The sequence below is a fragment of the Anser brachyrhynchus genome, assembly GCF_964034855.1.
Source record: "Anser brachyrhynchus genome assembly, chromosome: 11".
Lineage (NCBI taxonomy): Eukaryota > Metazoa > Chordata > Aves > Anseriformes > Anatidae > Anser > Anser brachyrhynchus.
The window spans coordinates 501,476-528,147 of record NC_137706.1 but is presented as its reverse complement, the minus strand read 5'-3'; the positions used below and the strand labels follow the sequence as shown (position 1 = coordinate 528,147).

Genomic DNA, 26,672 nt, shown 5'->3' with positions numbered 1-26,672 from the left:
AGAGATAAGTGTAATCTCACTTCAGGATCCAAGGAAAAGATTTGTAAATTTTGTCTTTCTCATCTAACCCATAAATAGAATTAAATATAAAGAATATACCTTTACTTTCTGCATCTCACTTGTCTGAATCAGTAGTTTTTCTGCATCAGTTTGCTCAGAAGTAATCTCTTTAAAAAAAATAGCAAGTTTTAGCTAGTAATAGGGTCTGGATTGATGACTTTATGGATTAAAATTTAATCTGGCAAAGACTTTTCATATATCTGGATCTACATCTAAATGTGTACATGCATAAAACTTAACACACTGTATCATCCCACTGCATCACTGGAATAATTGGAAAGCTTAAAAATACCTGTTTTTATCTTTCTATATGTCTCATATTTTCTTTATAACACCAACATCTGTGGAGAACAACATGTTTTTATAGTCACTTTGGTTAGGCATGAAACAAAATGTTCATAAGATCTAGGCAGAACTGGGACTTTAGCTTATTAGATTTTTTTTAATTACAGATTTGACACTTCACACTTACAAACTGAGGAAAAGCTGAAAACAATGATTTGGAAAAATGCCTTTCATTTAAGTAGTACCTAGAAAATTTCTAATGTGCACATTTTATTTTACTTAAATTTCTAGAATTTAGCAAGCTGTTAATCTACAATTTATATCTACATATGCAGTCTTAATTTCTTTGGCTATTACTCCAAGCTGTTTCCAAGAAGTAGGCAGAAATCACCAGTTACATAGGCCTTTTAAAGGGATTAGGATTTTTTTTCCTCATTTTCTAATTATAGTTGCTATTTGAAAAATATAAAATGACTGTTACTTTGTTCAAGGTCAATAAGCTGTTACTCTAGATATGCTGGTCCACATTGTAATGAACATATTTTTTCAGCATGTTTCTTTAGTTCAGTGATGCATGAGTTTATTCTGTTCTCCAAATCTGAGAGTGAACTGATGTTCAACAGAACATGTTCATACAGAGACTTAGATAGAGCATTGAAGGAACAGTCTTTTTGTAACTTATCCACCAAAGAATGAGGCTCATCCAGAGAGACGCACCTTGGCCAGCTCTTCTGTAATCAGTACATAGTAAAAATAGTTATTTTTGAATATAATACAAATGAAAAGATTAAATCAGATAACCTGTGAAAATTATTTTGGATAAAGAGTTGTAATACTGGCATAAATGCATTTTATGTATACCTTGTAAGAACTTCTAATTTTGGCAACGTTATTAACATAGACTGCAATTTCCTCCTGTCCCATGTTCTGCATCCAGAGGTGATTATATCATCTCAAAAAGAGAGAAAAACAGAAATAGGCCAGGGAGGCCCATTAGAGCATACACAGAGTAATTAAAAAGACTATAACTTTCAGTTAGAAAATGAGATAACTGAAGGAAAAAAGGGTTGTTATGTTTCTAAACAGACAAATAAAATCATGTGTAATTTAAGTTCTCTGAAGGGACAGTAATGCCTTCCATCTGTTGAGAACAGCCTTGGAATAATAAGAAGAAATTCTGCTCCTTGGTCTAGCAAAGAATTTAAACTAGTAGCTTAAATATTTGAACAAATTGTTGAAACCAATAGTAGTCATCTGAAGTTAATCATCAACTTGGTTACTTTCCTGAAATAACTTAGGAAGTGTTAATGCAGAGTAATCAATCTGTTTTTAAAACCTCTAATACAGCTGAAAGACAATGATATGTTCTACCATAATAGTAGGACAGCAAGACAAATTATGCACCACTACCACCCCCAAATCAAATGGAAAGCAAACTGTTAATACATGTGTTCATTTTACTGTAAAAAGGGAAAAGGTAAGTAAAACCAGTTAGAAAATTAAAATTTAATCATATTTTGTTTTGATGTTATCCCGAATTAAAATGTTTCCATTTTTTTAACGTAAGATTGCTCTTCTTAAAAACATGTCTTTTAAATAAAAATTAAATTCTTATAATGAAATGTTCCACCTGTCAAAATATTGTGTCATTGTTTCTGTAAGAGAAAAAGTTTTGGTTCGATGCAGAAGATCAATTTTTCTCATAGTTCTGTAGTTAAAGGCTTTGAGTGAGGCTTTGATTTGCAAATAATGTAGGTAGGTCAAAAGGAATTTTCTGTTTCCTCCAAAAATACTGTAATTTGGAAGAATCACTGATACCCACATTATATTAAATTCTTTAACAAAATATAAAGTCATATTGAAAGATTTCCTAACAGTCTTATCAGTACAAGAAAACAAAGAAAGCTCATTAAAAAACAAAACTAGCTATTCCCCTTGTCATACTCATCAGAATGTTTTGCCTCAGGGCTCAGGACTTTGTGTTATGTTAGTAATGCTGTGGACCAATCAAATATTTTAAACAAAGCTTGGGTCAGTGTCATCACTCAAGCATGATTCCAACAGTACAAAACTTCTATACAGCAGACAAAAACTTTCTCCATGGTTTACCTATGAGAAAAAGGAAAGTTAACAACAGAAAGGTTGCTCTGTTGAAGATTTGCCATTTCTACAGACCTCTTAGTTTCCAGTGCCTGAGGGTCTAGGAAATACAATCTATGTTCTAACTCAATTCTCAGTATTTATATTCACATGGCTTTGCTCACGACCCCACTCCTGCACATTCACTTCACCATACACATGGGTAGTTAAAATAATAAGCACTCAGACTCACCAAACCTTGAGACTGTAAGAATTCTTCAAAAGTCAAAGGAGGCTTTTGCGTTTTTCTACTGACATACGGTAAGAATTGTCCTTACCAGAATGCCTTAAAAAAAACTAAGATAACACATATCAGCACATATTTAAGCTTTAGATAGTTAAAATTGACAGTCAAAGCAATCACTGTAGCTTACATAGAGCAAGTTCATGGTCATTTCTTGCAATAAACAGAAGAATCACCACACATTCTTAATAGAAACATGCTGAAAATGTGAAAAATATTCAATTTTTCAGTAATCATAAAAAATAATCATAAAAGCAAAAGTTCCATTTTCTTCTAAATATCTCCACACAAAATATTTATGATATTATGTATTTCTAAAATGCACATACACACAGACACGCACACACAAAAAAGTGAATGTCCCCATAACCTGGTCTTGCTGTTTTTACATATTCAGTTTTTGTTCAGGAGTTGCAAGCAATGTGAGGGCTGCAGATTAGCAGAAGTCTTACTGAAATCAGTCGACTAGTATATCCTGGCTTCAGCACAATTAAAAACACAAACACAAATTTACACTGTTACTATGTCTGAGCAGAAACCAAATTTGAGAAATACCTGTTTAAAAAATATATATATATACAAATATATTTTTAATAAATTGTGAAATTAAGAACTTGAAATAAAAACAATGTAACAACAGTTCCGAAGAATGGTTTTGTTTTGTTAATATCAGAGCTTTCAGGTGCACATAACTGCACAGTATAAAATACAAAGCAGTAATTCAGATTTCAGATCCAGTCTTTAAATGATGAGCTCTGTTGTTACCAAAAATTTCCTCTCTGGATTAACCATCCAGAGAAATCATTTAAGCAAAGTAGGAAATAGGACGTTTAGTAAAACCTACTATAAATAATTTTGGCAAGCAAGAATTTTAGAAGCTATTGCAAAAGTTGTCTTTGTGTCAAACATTTTGTCATTCCAACATAATTAACAACTGCACATCAAGAGGTGTTGTCACAGCATGAGAAGAAAAAAATACATGCATCGTGAAAGGTAGACTTTTTCTTACTACTGCAATGTATTACATACTGCTAGCATGAAAAACAAATCAACTCAAAGCAAAACAAATAACAGAATTCTGGTAGATATCCTCTGCCATTGAATGCAATACCACTGAGGTCAGTGAGGTTTTAGAGCTGTAACTGAGATCAAAGTTTGGCATAAAATCTGCCTATAACATTATTTTTTTTCCCCTAAGGCTATTATAACTAATATATCACAGACTTTATTTGACTGAGTCAAGAGAAATATTCTCTATACCGAAATTACTGCTTTAGTTCAGTCATTTCAACCTAAAAATGCGGTTACTAAACGCAGAATATTGGATGTTACTGTAGAGCAACATCCTTAATCAGGTCAAGGAGTTCCACAGAAAAGGTCCCAAGTCCCATTTAGAGAAAGATGTAAAACAACAAAAAAGAAATACCACAGCAAAATTCTTCAGCGCTTGACACAACCACAAGTATGAATTAAGTACACTAGGTGAAAAAAGTTCAGGGTAAAAAAATGCAAAGTAAACTAGCTTTCCTGGATTTAACAAAGGACCAAAAACCTTCCGACATTCACCACAAACAGCATTGCCAGGGAGCGACCAGAGCCCACAGGGCAGTACAGCCTCCCCTGGAGACACCGCCTCAAGGCGATTAAAACGAGGACGTCAATTTCATAGGGGGTGCAAAACCCTGGAATAAAAACAAGCAGAAAAATGCATATTCCCTCCCTGCAGGTAATGGGATGTGGTTTCTGTTCACGTTTTTTTAGCACAAAACATAGAAACGGGGCAGAACCCTTTCAGGGCAGGAGGCCTGGCCGTTAAAAGCGACACCTCCGTGTTTGGGCTGCTAAGATGGTCCCGCTCTGCTGCTGCTCACAAACGGGGCAAAGCCCTGAGCTGGAGCCTGCTGAAGGGCCAGGGAGGTGTGCGAAGACCTCGAGCCTTCAGGCCGCGGTGGGGACACGGTTATGTGGGAAGGAGTCAGTGAGCCAGACAGACAGCTAGTCAGACAGTCTGCCAGTCAGTCAGACTGCGCTGCCCACCGTCCCGCGCGTGCCGTTGCTAAGGCCCCTTAGCAACCGCTCCCCGCCACCGCCCTGCCGCTCACGTCCTTCCGTCCCCGCACCCCGCGGCGGCCGCAGCCGGGCACTTTCGTTCCGGGGCTTCTGGGGGCCGCGGAGGCCGCGCGGGGCCGCAGCGGAGGGAGCGGCGAGGCGCGGAGCGGGGCCGGACCGGGCCCTGCGCGGGTGAGGATCGCCGCGGGGCCGAGGCCCTCGCCTCGCCGCCCGGGACTGGGGAGGGAGCGCGGCGCGGGGCAGCTCCAGGCCGCGGCCGCCCTCCGAGGCCTTTGCGGGCTCCGCGGGGCCGGGGGAGGCGGTGGCAAAAAACCTGCGAGAGTTAAATTCCGAATTGCAAGGGGGATGTGGAGGGAGCCCCCCCGCAAGTGATATTTCCCGGGTTTTGGAGGTTAACTACAGATGGAGTGGTTATTTGCATTCTTGCAACTTTCTGTCTCAGTCAGAATTTGGATCTTACAGGTGGTGTAAACTGCATTGCTGTCTTGTTCTTTTTTTTTTTTCCTCCTTTAGAGAAGTCTGCTGTACGTATACTGCTGTAACTTTCTGAACAGCTATTATTCTGAGACAACAAAGGTTTCCTGTGCCATTACAGCAGCACAGCTCTTGGCAGTAGCAATAATGAAGGTGCTTTGGGGCATCATAATTAAACACTGCAGTTCTGTAAGGCATCCTATTGAAAAGAATCGGTTTGCAGGTAGGGAATGCCTGTCAAATTACAGGGCCTTTTTGCTTCTTGAAGATAATTACACATGTTAGTAGAAGCACAGCAAGCTATCACTGAGACATAGTGGATATTTCTCCCTTGGCTTTCTCTGAGATAGTTGAAAGCAAATTGCACTAAGGAATGTGTATGCTTATTGGATTTGGTGTTTATTGGAATGGCCATCCCTGATCTTTCAAAAGTTAAAACTTGTCAGTGAGGCAAGGGGGGATACCAAAGCATGCATAAGTATTTAATTTTATCAGAAAATAGCAACTAATTTTTCTGGGATTAGTTAATTTAAATTTATAATGGAAGTTAGCTATTTTGTCGTTGTTTTTCAAGTAAATTACATTTATTTTTATCTAAACAATTCATTTTGGATCACATCTCAGGAATTATTGTTTGTTTTTGTTAAGCATAACTGTTTTGTTAGATCATTTCACAAGTGTGATTCCTGACATAAAAGGCAATCTAAAGTAGCCATAAGCAAATATGAGGGATTACTGCTTTCATTGTGAGTGGTGCAGCACGAAGCGCAGAAGGCAGTTTGTAACTACTGAAGGCTGCTCAAGGTCATGAATGTGGACTGCTTTGAAGACCAGGGAGGACCTTGAGTAACGTAGTCAAAAGGGTTTCACTAAAGCTGTGCCTGTGAACACAAACCTCTGCACACAGAAATACTGATTCCGCCTGGATCAGGTATACAGTCGAGCTTCTGATAAGTTATTCAGAGCACACAGAGAAAATGTTATGCCAGCTTCAAAGGGTGAGACAATGTCATGAAGAAAGCCTGAAAAAAAATTATTCTGTCAGTGTTATTAAATCAATATGAACCTGCAGAATGAATCTAGACTGTCAGCACTTACTGTCTAGGATATGGAGTACCAAAGCCATGTGTTTGCTTTTGCAAAAAAATTTTCAGCCTCAAGCCTTGCTCCTGAAAAGCTTCTTTTATCTCACAAAGCTCTGTCAAGAGGGATTTCATTCAGATAGTTGGCCTGCCCATGCACAATAAATTTCAGCATAGAGATCCAAATCTGTATAGTTAACTTATCTCTTATGGCTTTCCGTCCTGTAGACATTTAATTCCTTGTCAGTAGTCATGCTGATAAGTAATGGAACTGCTCATGCAGGTAACAATTGTCAACCAGTGCTTTTACAAGCTTTTAGACAGATCCTACCAACAGAACAAAAATATAATCCTGCACATGTTAAGTGAATAGAATTAGTTATCTGGGTAAAATTATGAATGTATGTACATTAAGAACACGGAGCTCAAGTTCTTTCTAGCTGTGTACATTATCCTCTCCTGAAATCTGTTTGAAGTTCTTGGTACTATAATTACTGAACCAGATGATTATTTTTTTTCTGTTATAGAAAATACCTTTAAGTATTTTTTTGTTAAGTAGGATCATATAGAATCATTTTCTATAAATTTGTGCATAGTATAATGGATTTTTATTTAACAGGTACATCATATCGTCTGTTTCAGCTAAGCATGTCTTTAAATTCATCTAAGTTTTTAAATGAAGAAAACTCTCAAGGACCAAAAAGAAATAGAGAATGTTTGGAAAGTCTAGAATCGCAGACTCCATCATCATTTCGAGATAACCCACTTCAACAATTACAGTTGGCATCACAGGAAGTACTTGAAAAGGCAAAAAAAAGTGGGAGATCGAAATGCCCACGATGCAATAGTTCAAGGATGTTTTATTGTTATACATGCTTTGTTCCTGTTGAAACTGTCCCTACCAAAGAAATTCCGACTGTGAAGGTTAATATTTCTTACGCATCTTTTTTAATATTCTTGTGCCTTTTAGTTACCAGGGACGGAGAACAGACTGTCCGTGACCATTTCTTTTCTGATTCAATCTTTTTGAACAGTAATCTTTAACACAGTAGTGGTCATATATGAACAAGCTACAGTTAGATAAAATTACTGTTTTTGAGGAATTACATGTACAAGCACTGACAATGTTCCACTCTTCCCATAAATGTTTATGTACCTAACAGATAGAAGATAAGCTGAAGTCACTCAGCCTCTCATGCAAATGGCTGTTTATAGTTAGTTTTTAAGTTTCTTTACCTTCATTCTTCAGTTTATAAGAACACTGGCCAGAACACAGTGTATTGTGAACATGTGTTATTTGTTCATAAGCAAGAATAAATGTCACATAAAATGTGTGCTAGAAGGCATATCTAAATGTCATGGTTATAATTCAGATAACTGCTCTTAAAATATAAATAATCGTAACAGTCTTCAGTTACAATATTTGGGGAAACCATCAAAGGTGATAGAGATACATTTTCCAAAATCATTTAGGAACTAAAATGCATTTTGAAGACACTACTCTGAAAGCTTTGTGGAAGAACTTTAGAAGTACTATGGAAATTTGAGCTATTGGCTTTAGGTGTGTTTCAATTAAATGGCCGTTTTTGTGATAGGTTGAATACCTAATACAGATGAGTATTCATATTTAGGGCCATTATATTGCTAAACTTAAGCCCATATTTTGTTTATCATTTGATCCTATTTCTAGGGCTTTTAACCACACTACTGTTGCAGCGTTCCAAATTGCATTCATTGCGTACTTAGGTATTTATACAAATTGAGAGAAAGTAACAAGTGAGTCTTGTCACTTGTCTCTAGTTTAGTACTAAATTGACTAAAAAAATATCATGGTAAAACTATTTAAAGGAAATACGTTAATTACATGCCCATAGGATTTCTCCTGGATTTTGTATAAACTTTTGTGTATACATATGTGATTATAAATATTTTTCTTTCTTACTATAGTTACCTTTGAAGATTGACATTATTAAACACCCAAATGAAACAGATGGCAAAAGCACCGCTGTGCATGCTAAGCTCCTGGCACCTGATGATGTTACAATCTATAAATACCCTTGCATTCCAGAATACAAAGAAAAAAGACATGAAGTAAGAAATTCCATATAAATAACAAGGGTTTGTGCTGGGGAAATACAGAGGTATCTTATGCACTTCCCCCTGCAGCTGATATTACACTCACCTGGAAGGGAAGCACTATTCTGTTAATCCAGTCCCCTCCATTTTGAGCAACTCAAAGCCTGCAAATGTATAATAGTTATGGACTGGCCTCCAAAGCTTGGAACTACTGTAGCACCACCTAACTACCTTGGATTTCCTATGTCCATGGTGGATAATTTGTCCAGTGGATAATTTGATTTGCTGCATACTATAAGGAATATTTTACACAGACATATGAAGATATTCAGTTGGGTGTTCTGCTTATCATAGTTAGCATCTGCCAGACTTAAAACTTCCTTAATTTTTTAACATTTGTTATTTATAGAAAAAAACTACCAAATGTAATATTGTCTGTCACAGTTGTCATAGAGCCTGAAAAAAAGTGAGATATTAACTTGGATTTATATGCTAATTTAAATTGAAGTTAATCTGAAATTTAAGATTTACACATCCAATCCATTATTATTTGACTACATGAAAAGGAAAAATGTGTATGTATCTCAAAGAGATGTTATTTTCCTCAAGGAATGAGACATCAAGGAAGGAATAGGTGGTACAGAGGTAGAGAGATGGAAAAAAAAAAAGAAAAGCAGAACGAACAATGGAGAAGGCAGGCAAAAATGAGAAGAGACTGCAGTGACTTCATATTCCAGGCTTTCCAAGCCACAAATTCTGAATGCCACAAGAAGCTACTGAAAAAAAAATGAAGTAAAGCAAATCACTTTCTGTTGTAAAGTATTTGTGGGACCTACAATAGACAGAAGGAAAGAAGTGATTATTTCTTCTGATCTAAAATCTGTGAATGAAATCAAGGTAGAAACTATTCTTTATGGCCTTCTTGCCCCATATACTGCAGCAACATGTGAAATTGAGCTTCTTCGGATATGACACCATTTATTGTCTTTGATGAAAAAACTTTTGTGCAGAAGCATTAGAATTGGTACTAAAGGCACAGATGTGACATTTAATTAAAGACTTTTAATGTTTTTATTCTTTATTTTAATACCATCCTTTATCCTTTTAGATAAAAAAAAGATAAAATATTTCTAAAATATTAAAATATTTGAAAAGATACTCTCCTCTTCTACTTCCTTAAATGTTTGTGGGTGGGAACGGAAAGTTTCGGTGCTTCAATGAAACAATTCCTGGTGTTCTATTAGCATACTAGATTTTGGTAATACTGAGATTTCTTTGTTTTCTTCATTTAGATAGCGCTTATCTTTCCTGGCCCCAATTCAGTTTCAGTAAAAGATATTGCTTTCCATCTCCAAAAATACAGTAAGAAAGCTGTTTGTGACAATGACGATGACTGTTCCAGAGAGCCATTTCTTAAGCAAGCAAAAATAGAACCTAAAGAAGAAAAAAATCTAGGTGAATGTATCGCAAGCAACAGGAATGAGAGCACTGGACTGAAGAAAATAATATTTATTGACAGTACCTGGAATCAAACTAACAAAATAATAACTGATGAACGACTTCAAGGTAATAAATAAATAAGTAGTTACTGCTATGGAAATGGTTTAATGAAGTACCTGTGTATGTAAATCATAAATGATATGAAAATGCTAACAAATAATATAAATCTTATAAATGCAGACAATCGTATGCTGGGCTGCATCAAAAGAAGTGTAGCCCTTAGGTCAAGGGGGGTGATTCTTCCCCTCTGATCTACCCTGGTGGGACCCATGTGCAGCACTGCATTCAGCTCTGGAGCTGCCAGCACAAGAAAGACATGGACCTGTTAGAGCAGGTCCAGAAGAGGGTCACAAAAATGATCAGAGGGCTGGAACACTGTCTTCTGTGAAGACAGGATGAAAAAGTTAGGGTTGTTCTGTCTGGAGAAGAGAAGTCTCTATGGAGAGAGCAGCCTTCCAGTCCCTAAAAGGGGACAACAGGAAAGATGAGAGGGACTCTCTGTCGGGGAGTGTAGTGATAGGAAAGGGGGTAACTAAACTAAAGAGGGTAGTAGACCTGGATGAAATACTAGGAATGAGTTCTTTACTGTGAGGGTGGTGAGGCACTGGAACAGGTTGCCCAGAGAAATTGTGGATGCCCCATCCCTGGCATTGTTCAAGGCCAGGCTGGATGGGGAGGGCAGTCTCTCATCTACCCCCAGGGGAAAATTTTACCCGGGTATATGTAGTGTGCACAGCCCACATATTCATTGCTTATTACCACTTAGTGTCTGTCACACAGGACATAAGTTGCGTTCATACTCCTTTTAGAGGTAACAGTTTTGCCTTCCAAGATGGATGGGGCAGGGTTTTCCCAGGCATAAGCTGTGTTGTATATACATGAAAAAGAGAACTGTTGTCATTTTTCCAGATGAAGTCATCATCCAGCAAAGTATTCCTCATATATTGAAGTTCATAATTCCAAATAAAAAGTGATTACAGTACTTATTCAAACAGATGAAGTTACAGGAAGTACTGGATGGAAACATTTGTGAAGTAAGCCAAGAAAATGTAAAGAAAAGCCTTGTGGTTTGTAAGCCTGCATTCATATATGAAGTAAATCTAGCTAATTGTACTGCAAGAGAAAGCAATTGAGTCCATTAATCTTAAAATCAGATAGCCTTAAAAACTTGGACAAAAAATACTTCTGTATCTTCTTGGAAAAGTGGTATAATGTATCTTTAGAAACCAAAACCAACCCAGTTGCATTAAAAGCAGGAAATACTTGAAAGTATTGTAATAGTAATGTCTAGGATTGATTATTTCATTACAAATGATCACTAGACCCCAAGAGGAACAGTTGCATCTAATGTTAATGATTACTTTCTCATGAGAGTGATGAAGCATATTGGCAACATCAAGATGGCTGTTACAGGAACAGATTGCTTTGGTATTTTTTCTGTAAGTTTGATTCATTTTGTATTAGCAAAATGTCTTACTTTATTAGCTTATTCCCTTGTACAAGGCTGAATCATAGATCTATTTTTTGTTGTTTGTTTTTTTTAAGTTTCTGTGCTTGCTTTCATTTCTTCAAGAAAATGGTAGCCTTTGCCAGCACTGGGGTTTCTTGAACTAGTGAATGTCCCAGTCCACTGAATACAAGCTGTAGGGACAAAGAGGTGACTGAAGGCTCAGAGAGGCTTCAGCACATACGAAAACCTTACAACTTACATGCATTTTGTTGATAAGTCTCTTAGATGTAAAATAAGTGACTAAGTATGATTAATGCAGGATTAACAAAACGGTGAGCATTCTGTTATTACTATAGTGGAGGGAGCACAGGGACTATTTTGTGATCATAGGATGCAGCATATGGGAAAAAACAGAGTCTTAAGGGAAGGTGGAAGATCTCTCGAAAAGGTATTGCCTGCTAGAAGACACAGGAGAATAATTTTGTAAAGGAAGTTAGGTTATATTCAGTATCTAACCAGATTTAAAGGTTATTTTGCTTGATCTCAGATTCACAGAAACATTCATTTCTAATGAGCTTAAAGTATGTGGTTGCTAAAAACGCAAAACCAACATGTTGATTTCCCCAGTAGTTTCAACTTTCTTATGAACAACCATTGTTTATAAGAAAACATTGCCTTTGGCTATACAGATACAGTACAGATGACAGAAACATGCTTAGTAAACTGTAACCCTTAACCCTCTCTAAATTTTTTTTTCCTAAAACTCTTAGAATTCAGTGTTTGAAAGTAACTGATCGTGCATTTGTTACATTCAGTAGCATCAGTGGTTTTGCCTTCACTGAAGCTATGTTTATATTCAAACCACAAATAGGTGGGAATTTATACTTGAGGAATCATCCCCTAAATTTAGTTCACTGCTGTTAAAGTGGAAACTTCACTGGATTCTATGAAAGTTTTCACTTTGATTAGGTCTGAGACTTCACTTTTTTTCCTTCATGCATAATGGAATAAGGGCTACCCTTATTCAAAATAAGGAAAGGCAAGCAATGAAACCTTTTTAGGGAAACAAACAACAAATATAATTACTATTTTAAATACATATGTATAGTATACTAAGATGCAATAATTAGACTACCTTGTTTTGCATTTGGACTTTACTGAAACTTCTGTCCAAACTTACCTGTCCATAACCTCCAAGCACAGACCATAATGTTTTTACTTACACTATTACTTATACCAAACCACCCCATGACACAAACTTCGTATCTGATTTTAACGTTTAGAAAAAGATAAATTTTATAACACAATTATTATTGCCTGGTGTATATGCTATTTCTTTATAATCTCATTGTCCACCCTGTATACAGAGTGATTACACATTAAAGTGTTTTTTGCTTTAAATAGCTTACACATTTTAAGGAGCATAAAAATGAAGATAATTGTTTAAAATTTATCTGATTAAAAAAAACATTTACAGACAGACTGCAGTAGATAAAAAAAATTTCATATGCCACACAGACACCAAATTTCCTGCTTTCATCTCAAGTGGAAATACTTTTAGTTTCTAATAAAATTAATGACCAGATTCTGTCATTCTTTCTCCTGAGTAGTCCCAGGAACATTACAGTTATGTAACAAACATTAATTACAAGAATCTGGCTTTTAGCAAACAGATATTCCTCTGAGTTCAGCAAAACTGACAGTTAGAGATCGTTTTACACTTGAAAGTTACTAACTTTGCAAGAGATGAAGTTAATCATTTTATGAATACTAAGTCTTTGTAGGTGTGAGATTCACTTTTGCTATCTGATCAGACTGCATCCAAACTTCAGTTTCCTAAATGCTGTGAGGCTGAAGGAAGCAGAAGAATATCCTGTAAGTTTTACTTGCAAGTCTGGGGACTGTAACCTAGATTTTACAGCACTTTTTCATCGAGTTTCAAAGTGGTCCATGAAGAAGGATAAAATTATCACCCCCATTTTTAAAACAAAAATGACAGTAGAGGGAGAGAAATTATTTGCATGAAGGCATCTAGCAGGTTAGCAGCAAAGCCAAAACCAGAAGAACTGAAGGCTTTGTTTGACATCCTGTCTACCAATCCATTTTGTCTAACGTATCAGGTTTTTTTTCTTAACAGGGTTGCTACAAATTGAGTTGAAAACAAGGAAAACTTGCTTTTGGCGTCATCAGAAAGGAAAGCCAGATACATATCTTTCCACGATAGAAGCAATTTATTACTTCTTTGTGGACTATCACCAGGAGGTTTTGAAAGAGAACTACAAGGGACAATATGATAATCTGCTTTTTTTCTTTTCATTTATGTACTCATTGATTAAAAATGCCAAGTGTTGTAAAGGAAAAGAATAAATTAAGATGTCTCTGTCTATAGGTAACAACATTTAATTTTGTTTCTTTTGTAATGAACTGAACACATGTAACTATTTTTATCTTACTGAAATGTGGAAATAGATTGTACTCTTAGAAACATGTATAGTGCTGCTCCAAAAGCAAGCTAAAGACCTCATGTCATACACACAAGACTGTAGAACTACTTAGATGAGCAGTCTGATTAAAATTACTTAAAACACTCATTCTTTACTAAATACTACTGTGTTAGAAGCTCAGACCTCATCTGGTAATCACAATGAGAGTATTTCATGAGATGGGGATTGGAGTACTTGGCCCTCATCCCATAAGGATTTCCCTAACCGTAAAAAAAAAAAAAGTAATTATCATGCTAGCTTTTTATTATTAATTTTGTTTTAGATGCTTTGTGTGTTTTACACAGTATGTCTGATTTCAGTTTTGTAACATTAAAATCTTACTGAAATGATTAGGATGATACTTAATTGGGGTTAGGGAACAGCAGAAAAATGAAAGGCAACATTAAGTGAATGGAGTATAATTGATGTACTTTGTGATGATGTACTTAACTCTGGAAAATTGTTCTAGTAATAGAAAAGAGCCATCTCTTTAAACATTATTGTGCGTGTGTACACAAATCACAGTGCATGATTGCTGTATTGCCATCCACATACCGTTGTATTAAGAGTACTCTCAACTTTCTGGATAATTTTAGTCTTCTTCAAACAGAATTTAATATCAAGTAAGATTATTATAGACATTATTATTTTGGGAAACACTAACCTCTGTCATTATGGCATATCATAGTAAAATTTTGTAGAAGCCACATGCTTGTATTCTAAGCAGCAGAAAGGGCTCATTGCATTGTTGGAATTACCTGAAAATGTAGATATTTTTGCAGGACCTAAGCCAAAGTAATTTACAGAGACAAGAAATATGAGAGACAGTGGTTCTGACCGCAACATTTCTGACAGGACTTCCTTAAATTAGGTAGACCGTGAATCTGCAGTGTTATTTCTTTTGCAGTAATAGTGCAAATTTGCACAGCATAAATAAAACTTCAATTGTGCTGATTTAATTTTGGTTGGTATGTGTAGCACTGCTGGCAGAGTTATCGTGTGTGAATGTAACTACGTGTGTGTTGCCTTTGCCAGGCTCTATCAGTACAGGTAATGCCGGCAGAGGTAAAAGACCTAAGTTACACCTTTACAAGTAGAGTTGTATCAATACATTTTATCATGCTAAATTTATCATGGATGTTCTGCCAAAAATTTATGTTGGTAAAAATTCTAACCTTAAGATAGCAAAAAATGTTTGATTACAAGTACAATATAAGATGGATAAATATTTTGGAATACTGTTACTGAAGAAAAACTAAATCTTGTCAAAGTGACCCAGATGGAAAATAATAATAATAATAATAATAATAATTTTTAAACAAAAGTTCCAAAGTCTTTGATTGTTTTCCTCTACAAATCTGGCTATATTACCATCTGTAGCATACTCTCCAGGAGAGTACCCTCTCAGCCTGGTAAACATAGAAACACTGCCTTGAAAAAACTTCAAGGAACTATTTTTACACTTACACAGCATTCTATACAGGCTTAAACAACTGATTCATTGCCTTTTTTTTCTTTTTTAATGCTTCAAGGTATTGAAGAAATCAAAGTAAACATTGCTTAAAACAAGGTACAGATTATATACTCTTTGCAAGTTGTACTTATCTTCAGATTCGTAATCTCATCTGCACAAGTAAATGCATATAAAAACGTGATTCAATGAACAACCAAAACACATCGCCCCCATTTGCAAGAAGAAATGCTAGCTAAGTTATATGAGTACATATGAAGTATGTGAACTACAACAGCACTACAGGAAACACGTACTTGAAGTCAGAAAAAGAAAGCGCACTTAAATGTTTGTATATGTGTGTGCATGCGTGTATATATCTAAATGGCACAACTGTAATGTGAGTTCGTGTGCCAGGCAGTGAGAAAAATCAGTCATGTCTCAGTGCTATTGAAACAACACATTTCTTATTCATTTAGCTCTTATTACTATTGGGTTATTTTGGCTTTTTACAATGATTAATACTATTTCCTTTGGTATGAATTTTGATAGTCTTTTGACATTTCCATCTGTTCTTTTATTAAAGATTGCTGTAATATTTTTTAAAAATCATACAAGTGAATTTAAATCACACAAGCTTGAGGAGGAAACTTTCACCCACATTAAGCAAACGAAAATAAAATGAACACACTGACCTAATGTTTTACAAGAACCAGAGAGAAAAATCTTGGGGGAAGGGGAAGTTACTTCCAAGACACATTTCCCTGAAAACATGTTTTTTTATTTAAGTAGAGGTCAGATAAAAGCCTATATAAGCTGTTCTTTGTTACTTTTGGAAAACAGTTTCATACAGTTAAAGATGGTTTCCAAATTTAAGTTTTGTATACCTCTTTATTTGAACAATGGGAATTAAGAATCTATTCCAAAAGTAAATTAATTTTAATTCTCAGGTGAAATCAATGTGCAGAAAAGATTTTAAATCTGGACGCTGTATCCAAGAACTGCATTCAGATTCTTCCATTGTGACTCTAGCATTACACTGAGGTTCTTCTCATACCAAGTGATACATCTAATATCCATAATTAATAGCCTATTGATTCGTGTGATAACCTTTTATAAGGGCAGGAGGGTAGTTATTGTCGCTTCTGCTGCAAATCTGTTCTGTCTGAGCAGCAAATGTACTTTCCCTTCTTCCGCTCTCCCCTCTCTAAAAAGATTTAAAACTTCTATTTAAATTCAAAACTGGTATAAGCCAAACTAACCAGGTCATCCACTTCACACTGAAAATGTCTCAATACCTCTTACACATTTTTCCAGCTGTTAGATTAACAAATGGTTTTGTTCCACCAAAGGAAAGTAATCAAGTGGTTAATCCTTTCAAGTGCAATTAGCAACACTGACCTCCCTGTTCTTTAAAATGAGGGTCATGGGGAGGTAAAGGCCAGTTCTGGGCCTTTCATATCAGAATACCCCTTCACTAACTATCTTGTCTGTTTCCAAAAACATCAGAGAGCAAGGGGGAAAACAGGCTTCTACTTCCATTAGCAGTAACTTAAACAGCCATAAGTTAAAGGGGGAGGAAAAGGAAGAGCATCTCTATCTATCTCCCTTCACAACAGAAGACATCTGGCCTCCTGTGGGGAGGCCCCAGATAACAAAGAACCTGTCATTACAAACCTCTGAGATGTGTTCAGAGAGCCATTTTACCTGCAGTCTGGCTCATTCATTTCCTGCCACTGAAGCCATCTGCTTTTGCTTATTGTGGGTATTATTGTTCTTTGTTTGGCCAGGAGCGTGAAGTGGTTTCACTTTAACATGCCTGTATGCTTGGTCAGAGGGAAGATTTAATCCTTTTCTCAAAATGAATAAGAAGGAGCCCAGAAAACAATTCCTTTCCTGGAAGGTAGCACAAAAGTCATCCAAACCTAGGTTGAATAAAGGGTCATGGTAGTGCATTGGATAAAGATACACTGAGATGGAAAAGAGATGACAACTTTGAATCTACGGCAAAAACCTTCCAAAGAACTTGTAATCCTACCTGATTTAACTCCTTTGCCACTGCTTCTGGAAATTTTTTTCAGGTCAGGTCCATTAGGTTTTCACGTTTCACATTGGCTTCTTCAGCTCCAATTGCACAGTTACGAAGTAATCCATTCTCACCTTCCTTTTACATTGAGTTTCAGTACTTACACTCAGGCTTTTGTCTTAATGCTTTGCTTTAAAAACCATTTCTTTCCTAGTAAGCAAAGATTATATAAAACAGAAATTGGCCTGAAAATCCACCCACCTATCCCTATCTTTGAGAGTACCAAAATAAGGGGGGAAAAAATTAAAATTTTCCCGTCATTTACCATAATGTAGTTACTACACTCTCAGGTACCATTAACTTCTGCGTCTCAAAGTATTTCAAAAAGTTGTGCATCAGCTGAATTCATCCAAATTGTTTTGCAACAAAACTTAATGGTGACTGTAGCAATTGTAAAACAGGAAAGCTTTCCCACTAAAATGGAAAGATTATGTGACATTAAGGTGCTGATCTATTGATAACCAGAATATGAGGTTACCATTAAGGTAATGAATGACTCAACATAATCTCTAAAATGTTATCCCTTGTCTCAAGAGACATTATTTTGATGCAATCCCAATGCTTTCAAACTTCGTCATTAGTAAGAATGCTGATTTTGGCTGGTGACACTTAGTAATACCAACATTCAAAGTATTTATGTGAAAAAAATACAGCATTCTTCCTGTTCACTTGTGATCACATATTCCTGCCATTTTTAGATGGCTTCTGAAGAGAAATCAGATGCTGTAGAATTTAAGTTGCGTAACACATTAAACTTTAAAAACACTTATAACAGTGTGGTTTCTTTACCACTACCTGCCAGAGGAAAAAAATAAATATTTCTTAAGCATCACAGCAAGAGGTGGAAACTGCTTCTGTAACGCAAACCAGATTTTGTTTTCTCATGTCACTGAAAATGGAGATCTTTGTCTAACTTCAGCAATAGCGGTGATATCATCAGATTCAAATCAACTATGACTTTACTGTTAACTTTTCAGACCACTGGTGTTGCAATGGAACATTTAGAAACATACCACAGAAAAGCAGATAGAACATATCAGTATTCCTGAGACTGAGTTACTACTCTACCCATGATCCCATGTGCTCCACTTTCCCCACCTGTAATGTTAAGTCTCTTAATAACATCTCTGCTTATATAATATTGGTCCCATAAGACAGCTAAACCCAGCATGGAACCTAAAGGCTAAGTGTTACTTCAAAGGTTCTGATGGCAAAATTTCTACTTCCAACACAGGGACAGAAGAGCTATATAGAAGTATACATATATGTATATATTCATATTTTTGCATCTCCTTTCTAGTGATAAATATACTGGGACAAAGGCTACAGATTTTTTCCTATGCTACTAATGTCTTAGGGAACATGAAAGACAAAGCAAAAATGAAGTATCAGAGATAGCAAGATTCAGGAGTAATCTGTTACATATAGAAAGCAAGTATATACTTTAATTAGATACAGTCGCATATCTGAGGCACACAGATGAATAGCCTGACTAGGAATTCATTTGTAAAGTTTGGATGGGCTTTTTTTTATTTTATTTTAAATAGTTGTATACAAGCAGAGTGGTGGATATGCCTCCAAACAATACACTGAAAGCAAGTGATATTTCATACCTTTTAACCATTCTGATTATCACTGCTAGTGAGCCCAGTGGAGTTCCCTACTCTTGTCTTGTGAAGTATCACATTTTCTTTGCATCTCTAAGCATTGGATTTGGGGAAAAAAGCTAAACACTGTTGCAGAAAACAGCTCCCTGCATGCAGATAATTCAGATGACCTGCAAGATACATCAGTGTGAAATAGACAAGCTGCATTAAACAACATCATATCTGTTTTGAATAAATGCATCATTGTGTAAAAAATGTACTCAATAATTCATATTTATCTACAAACTCATGTAACAGTGGTAGTAGCATACTACTGGGTGCATTTGTTTTTTCATTTGTTTTGACCCTAGAACAAACTACGGACGTTTGTCTTAAAAAACCTTAATGGAATCTTTCAAGTAATGGAAACTGCACAAAAATCTTATCTTGCAACTTTTCAACCATGATTCAATAAAAAGTTGTAGCTATTTGAATTACATAAAAATACTTTGGAACAATTAGATTACACTAAAAGTTCAATAGCAAATTAAATAGATAAAATGGGTATACAAATCTACTTTGCATGTCAATACATATCAGCATTGATGACTGCTAATAGATGGTCATTAGATCTTCGAATGAACTAAACATTTATAACTTGTTCTCCAAATCACTAAGAAGAGACAGTAGTAATGATTTTCAAGCTAGAATATGGATTTAATATACATATCACTCACTGAATGAAAGATATTGATCTTATAATTATGAAATTATGAAGCCCCAGCACCAATATAACAGTGCCTCAAACATCAAGCTCTGGACTTAGACTAATACCAGGCATGAACGTGAGCACCTTTGATGCAGGCCTTTTTTCTCCTCAGGTGTCTTCTGTCCACCTCTTGCCTTTTCCTTGAACATGTATATTCCCAAATTCAGTTAATTCATGCCTCTGAGTGTATCATTCTCTGGTAAAAAGACCAGTTAGTTATGATGAATACAGCAAGAACACTAATCAGTTACTCCCCCAAACAAATGCAAGCATATTAAGTTTGTGAAATTAGTACCAATTAGCACAGTTATTATGGCTTGCAATATTGTTAAATTATAAAGGAACACTTCCTACTAATTGAAAGGTCTTTGAGATGTGTTGTCTTTGCGCATTCACAACTGTAAATATAGAGTATGGCTTAAATCAGAACCCTTTTCGCTCTGCTGCTATTGGAAAGCATATACATATATTTCTTTTGTGTCTTGCAAAACATATGAGCTCAAAAAGACTTTGCACACCAATACATCTCAAAAAACCCCCAATTTCAGATAGGTAATCTTCCTTTCTTCAAGTGATTCCTGCAAACTGGGCATGACATTCATGCAGACTGGGTATTATGACTGTTAGCATGCTGACAGAGTGACTGGTATTTTACTTCAGTTCTAACTCAGCTGAACCCACATGAAACCCAACAACTGAGAGGCCAGAATCATCCATTCATGACAAGGCACAGCTGTACAGCTCATGGACATGGCATGCCATAACGTGGAAGACAAAACATCTTGCACACATTTCAAACAGTTCAGGGTTCTGGCACTACACATACATCAGTCTGTTGCAGGGACTGGAGACATTGTGCCCTGAATCTGCAGGGAGGGAGTCTGGGCATTGCAAAAACGTTTATCACTGTAGCTTTGGACGGGTTAAAAGGGTATTTCCCTGCAGGCAAAAAGTTAAATACATACATCCAGGCATAACAGGGCATGCCAAAAGAGGCCAAAGGGCTATACAGGTCATTACAAACTAATTCAAGAATAAAAATGCAAAGAAAGAAATTAAGCATTGAATTACACAAATTCTGAGTCACCTGCACAGAGGAATGCAATGGGTCAAAATCCACCATTTGCTTATCAGAGAAGAGGACAAAGGAGCAAGAGCACACCCACTCTGATGTTAAGGAAAATGCATTTGTCTCATGATCATGTTCATGACGACCCACAGTGAATCTGCAAATGCATGGCCCTCTATGGAAAATCGATGTGATGGATGGTGATGTTTGCACTGCTGCCTTTTGACTACTGAATGAAGAACAATATAACCAAACCAGTGTTACGCTGTTTCTCTGATGCTTTGGTTTTTGACTAACAATATTTTACTAGTTTACAAATTCCTGGTTTTATGCTAGCATTTACAATATTTTAATTTTGTTACAAACAGCATGAAAAACTATTACTACGATTGTATATTTCATAATATGCCTTCTGTCCTATAAAACTGAGATAAGACTTGGCCTTTACTCTGCAAGAATGCATTTTTGTCCACATGATCTGGATATCACGCAACTTCAATAAAACAAGTTGTCTGCAAGGTAAATGACAGACTCTTCATTTTGTTCTACACTTCATTTTGTTAAAAAAAAAAAAAAGAACATTTTGTGTCTCAATATAATCTTCAGTGTATTATCACATTGATTGGATATAACTTCTGATCAAATTACTGTCTATATCTGTTAATGTCTAAAAGTCTTGGTTTCAAACATACTTTAGGACTCCTGAGTCCTAATGAGTTAAAGAAGCTGAGTTCCATATGGAAAACCTTACTTTTTCTCAATTAAAAACTGAATTTCATAAAACATTCCTAGTATGTACTCCATTTTAAGTGTGTCTCCTATAATCAATGAGTTGTTTTGTTGTGTGATTTTTTTTTTTAAACCATGCATGAATGCTATCCTCCCAGCCTAAAGATCAGCCTTAGTACAATTTCTGAAACTCTGTATTTGCTTTGGAGTTAGATGCTAACGAATTGTGCAGAATCAGGCTCTTTGTCAGTTTAAATATATATATACATATATATGTGTGTGTGTGTATATATATATAGTGTCTTTTCTGAAAAAGGATACTACTGTGGATTCCAGAAAAATAAGTTTGCTTAAGTTAAAACCACATGCTTCATCTCAAATGTTGTTGCTAATGCTAACTAAAAATACTGTATTTCAAAAACACCAGAAAAGTTTTATTTCTTTTAAAAATTTTCAGAGATTTAGTTTCACAACTAAATTGCTTGCCAAACGCAGCATGAATTCCAGCTGACCTGAAACTGTATTTTAGAGTGATCACTGTGCAATTGAAACATTCTATCTAGCTTTCTCTGTTCACAGGTTTTCCTTAGGAAAAAGCAATACTGCAGAGTCTTTTTATTATTATTATTTACAGCAGACAAGGAAGTAATTTGATACAGCTTCAATTTTCAGAAAACTCATGTAAAGCACCTCAGTCTACTTCTTGAAGCAGTTGGATTGTGGTACTTCCTCTCTTAACCTCACACAAGTCTAAGTATGTTTAGAGTTGTTAGCAATTTGCATACCTATGTCAGTTACAAGTACAAAAATGCTTGCATTCTTTTCCATCAAAATTGCATTGGCAAAGAACATAGCATAGAAATTTTTGCATTGCCCAAATCTTTCCCTTTTCGTTGAACATGGCTTACTTTATCTGGGGAACTGGTTTAAACTTAACGACTGGAGCAGCTGCCAGGGTATTTGACAGTAAAACTACTCTGCCAAACTCTTAAATGCACAATAATTTCTAATATGGACAAAGCCTAACAGTGATTTTGCTCATTTTAAAAGGAGAACACATTAAAAAAATATAAGGGGTAAGAAACAGGATAATCTTGAATCTCTTGAAGTCCATGAAATCATAACACTGTAGACTCAAGGAAGCAAGGCAATATGCAATATTGTAGCAGTTCATCGTATGAATGGTCCTATGGAAATGGCCAAGATTTCTTTTCCTAGGACCCTGCAATGTTCTGCCTTCTCTATGTAGGCAATGGGCATTTTCAGTTAAACTTGCATTTACATATATTCATCTTCCATATGAGGCATCAATTCAGAAAAGACATTTCTTGTTCATCTTTCTACATGTTGGCATTTGCCTTGTGAGAAGAAACATCCTATAACTAATAGAGTTCTGTCACTGTTTTCTAGTACCTTTTTTTGCTTTCCAGAGTTCCAGTACTGGCATTCCAGCAATAATAGAGTTGGGATCTTCCTGTGCTGCTGAGTTCACTGGGTCACTTGCACCAATACTCAGAGCCAAATCTACATCTGAGACAAAAAAGGAAGTATATTACAAAATGAATTATTTATGAAAGAAAAGCCACTGCTTCAAGTTATCAAGACAACACCAAAGCACGTTAATCAAGCATACAATAAATGATGACAGTTTGTTGTTTCATCTAAATGAAAAAATTAGGTCCATCTGTTGGTGTTCAAATCTAGAATTGAATCTTGGCAGTTACATGTGTTAATGAAAACTATTAAAAAAATTGTGCATTCTCTGTGTAAGATATGAAAATAAACACTAAAGATTTAAGAGGCAGTCTTACACAAGGCACATTTGAGGCTAAATAGAGTGCATATGTGGAATTTGAGGATGACGTCCATGATGTTATAACATGTAGCTTATTTCAACACTACTCACTTATGTTTCAAATCTACAATCCCTATTTTGTTTAGTTCCTCAGTTCGATTGCTCTGCATGTGAGAAGTACTCCATTCACACACAATCCATTGTATATCCAGGAATTAACATTTTTAGTAATCAAAGAGATTCCACAGCTTGGGTTAAGATGGTAGAACACAGCTCTAAAACTTGCTAGTAATTCCTAAAACCTCAAGCCACAGTGATCATGAATGGCTGGTGTATTTCTAGTGTAACTCTACTAATGAAAAAAGAGTCTTAGTTTGGAGCTGTAGTACCAACAGTATCAACTAGATCACCCTTATACTCACGCTCATCGAATCCATCAAAAACTGTTAGTGGGTTTGTGAAATGTAACTTTTGCAAAAGCAGCAGTGATTTTCTGCCAAGCATACTTATCCATGTTCCTGCCAATTCCTCCTTTTTTTTTTTTCTTCTTTCTTCAGTTTGCACAGTGAAAACCGGTTTTCACAGTTAAAGTTAATCTTGATGGTCTGTAGTTCTGTTCATTCTCCTGGAGTCCATATTAAAACAGCATCACGTTCTAGTTTCCTTTCCTCCAAACCTTCTTAACCAATAGACCATACCCTCAACAACAGTTCAGCAATTTAATGTTTGAGTTCCCTTAGTATGTCTGTGTGAATATTGTCTGGTCCTAGTATCTTGTTGCTTATTCATTTAACGAATTTGCTCTAACAGCTTATACATTCTGACATATCAATTCAAGACCATTGTTCAACCATCCATGCATAAACAAAAGTTCCAGGAAACAGCCGTAAGAAATTACCTCACAGCAATGGGAAGAACACAAAAAAATACTTACTATATCCACCAACATGGATGAAAAAATAGATGGCATTTGGGTTGCTGGAATGACGCTCTGCATTCATTAACGAACTGCAGTTCCTTTTCCAGTAAAATCAGTAGCATAATTCTCAGCAACTACTGCAACATCAAGAGTGTACACACTTTTTTCTGGTATTCCAGAATGTTATATGAATGCAGTAAATTTGTTACCAATACAGTATATTTGATGAAAAATTATGTTTTATGCATACCAAGCAAAACTCAGTAGGTATTATCCATGCAAAACATTTGATTCTTTTCATTGTAGTTTTTAATTCTTTAATAATTACTCAATAACTCATATATTAAAAATACTACTTAATTCATCAAATCTAGGCAAACTACCAAGTAACAAACCTTAAGCTAGAAGAAAATTTTAAATTGTTCAGCATAAGAAAATACAAGTTTAATTACTAGTACAGCTTGACTACAAGAGAGGCTGATAATGTTTTAAGCCTTAACCGGAAAACCGTATCTTGTCCATTTCTGAAACATCACAAGGTACAGCAGTTTCTGCCCTGGCATATAGCCTGCTACAGTGTGAATACCAAACCAGGAAAACAAGAAAAGGGAAAAAGAGCTGTAAAAAAAAAATAAAAATCTGCAAGTGTAGAAGCAGTCTTGTTTCTGTGTACCAGATGCAAAGAGAAAACCAAGGAAACACTACTAGAAATACTACTTGAACAGCCCGTAACAGATATTCTTACAATGAGAGAGAGAGAAAGGATTGAAATAATTGAAAAACTTTCTTTACATTATCCTCTATCTTTTAAATACTACTTGAGAATGTACTTGACAAAATTGTTCAACACAGAAGGCTCTATACAGATCATTCACTGAGACCACCCGTCGTATGTACTGCACATATACAGAGCACAAAAAGGATTTAGATCTGAAGGCAAATAGAACTTACATTTACAGCAAAGTAAGGATTGTTTTGAAATAACTAAGTTATGGTTCAATCAGTATCAAAGGAGCCACTTTCTCTCTCGTTGAATACAGAAGGAACATAAAGAGAGTACTGTCCCAATTTACTCACCTTTTTAAGAAAATGTCCATATTGTTACCAAATCAATAAAAACAGGAAAAAAAAACCTCAAAATTCTTATTGATCTTTTTTTTTTTTTTTATGAAAATATATTTTCTGTGAGCAGTTTATTTAAATAAGATAGCATTGTGGCTCAACTCCCTAGCTGGTGTAATTTGTCTTCCTTCTGTTGAGGTAAGATTCTGTTGTCTGTTGATCAAAGCAGTCATGGCAGTTTCTGCTAGTTTAAGAACAGAATTCTTATTACAATAACATTGATATTTTTCCCTTGTTCATTAAACATTTTTATTTTGCCAGCAGTGGTATGTTTTACCTTGGTTGACAAAGACCAACCTAAATTGTCAAAAACCTCATGGTTACATAAAAGCAGCCACTCATTTCTCCTGAAGCACCAAATAGCTTTTCACATTTCTCTGACTTACCAACTTGGAAAACAACAAAATTCAGATATTGGTGACATACAAGAGAGAACTAAATTACAAAGAGGCATGTTAATCCAAACCCTAAAATTTACATTACATCCTTGGCAGGTTTTGTTTAGTTTCCTTTGTTTATTTTTGTTATGTTTTAAGTGACCTGAAAAAGTTATAGGTAGTGGTTGGAATCAATTTCTCTGCAGAAACCCATTTCATTCATTGTATCTGCATATGGCTACCTGTGGCTCCCAGGAACCCAGCAAAAAGAGAGGGCAAGGATGTTCTGGCCACACCATTTTTATGCCTTCTTCAAGAGTCCTCCAAGTGACTGAGAGGCATGAGCCAAAGGAATTTAGTGTACTGGTACATAGAGAACAGCCTCCAGTTGCTGCTGCATAGGTTTGTTTTGAGCAAAGAGGGGAAATAATAGCAATCTAATACAGATTTGTCTGGTTTCCCTGGTGTTTCTAAGAGATTCTAAAATGCAGACAAATATAATGTCAAGCTTGCAGCACCAAATACAACTCTACAAGCAGATTAGCCTCATTACAACCATGAAGTTACACCTATTTCAGACATCTTGATAAAAAGTATATGCACCGCCTTGTCTTTCCAGACTGAGTTTACAGGGTGGACAATGAGTCAGAAAAACTAAGACTGTCAGCTGGAAAGATTTGACTTGGAAATCTCCGGGTGAGCAAGACACCATAGTGCTGTTTTACTACAGTTAACTCATAAACATTTTATCAGCTATCCCCTCTGCTTTTCCTTGGAACAAAAGCACATAGCTTGAATCCCATCTTCTAAGCTTGGCCCAAAGGAGCAGAACAGCTCTACAACAGATAAAACAGTGAAGAATTTTTACATGATGAAAACACAGCCAGCACAAGGTGACAAAAAAATC

The 26,672-nt window shown here is 35.9% G+C and overlaps 2 protein-coding genes across 10 annotated transcripts in view; one reads left to right on the top strand and one right to left on the bottom strand.

The window, feature by feature from the left end:
• Positions 1–26,672, bottom strand: part of FAM227B (family with sequence similarity 227 member B) — a 233,305-nt gene that overhangs the window by 111,918 nt on the left and 94,715 nt on the right. The window contains exons 10-14 of one of the 4 annotated variants that reach the window (XM_080607961.1): positions 22,966–26,601; positions 17,352–19,950; positions 1,207–1,297; positions 353–401; positions 100–167 (exon numbers count right to left, since the gene is read on the bottom strand). In XM_080607961.1, coding sequence (XP_080464087.1) covers positions 100–114 — 15 coding nt within the window. In that variant the 5' untranslated portion in view covers positions 115–167; positions 353–401; positions 1,207–1,297; positions 17,352–19,950; positions 22,966–26,601. Of the gene's footprint in view, positions 1–99; positions 4,655–17,351; positions 19,951–22,965; positions 26,602–26,672 lie in introns of those variants that run through there. The other 3 variants (XM_080607964.1, XM_080607962.1, XM_080607963.1) reach the window with 3 other exon arrangements.
• DTWD1 (DTW domain containing 1) lies at positions 4,802–15,187 on the top strand. Of its 6 annotated transcripts, none has more exons than XM_080607939.1 (6): positions 4,802–4,969; positions 5,312–5,495; positions 6,974–7,278; positions 8,302–8,445; positions 9,723–9,996; positions 13,518–15,187. In XM_080607939.1, exons 2-6 carry the CDS (start codon positions 5,420–5,422, stop codon positions 13,745–13,747), a joined length of 1,029 nt encoding a protein of 342 aa, XP_080464065.1. In that variant the 5' UTR covers positions 4,802–4,969; positions 5,312–5,419; the 3' UTR covers positions 13,748–15,187. The 6 variants fall into 6 exon arrangements, with proteins under 6 accessions (XP_080464065.1, XP_080464067.1, XP_080464070.1 ...); XM_080607943.1 differs by having other exon boundaries at positions 4,887–4,969; positions 6,997–7,278; XM_080607941.1 differs by lacking the exon at positions 5,312–5,495 and having other exon boundaries at positions 4,830–4,969.

Coding starts and splice junctions, on each gene's coding strand:
- DTWD1 (XM_080607939.1), top strand. CDS start 5,420: ATGAAGGTGCTTTGGGGCATCATAATTAAACACTGCAGTTCTGTAAGG. Junction 5,496..6,973: donor TGAAAAGAATCGGTTTGCAG/GTAGGGAATGCC, acceptor TTTATTTAACAG/GTACATCATATCGTCTGTTT. Junction 8,446..9,722: donor ACAAAGAAAAAAGACATGAA/GTAAGAAATTCC, acceptor TTCTTCATTTAG/ATAGCGCTTATCTTTCCTGG.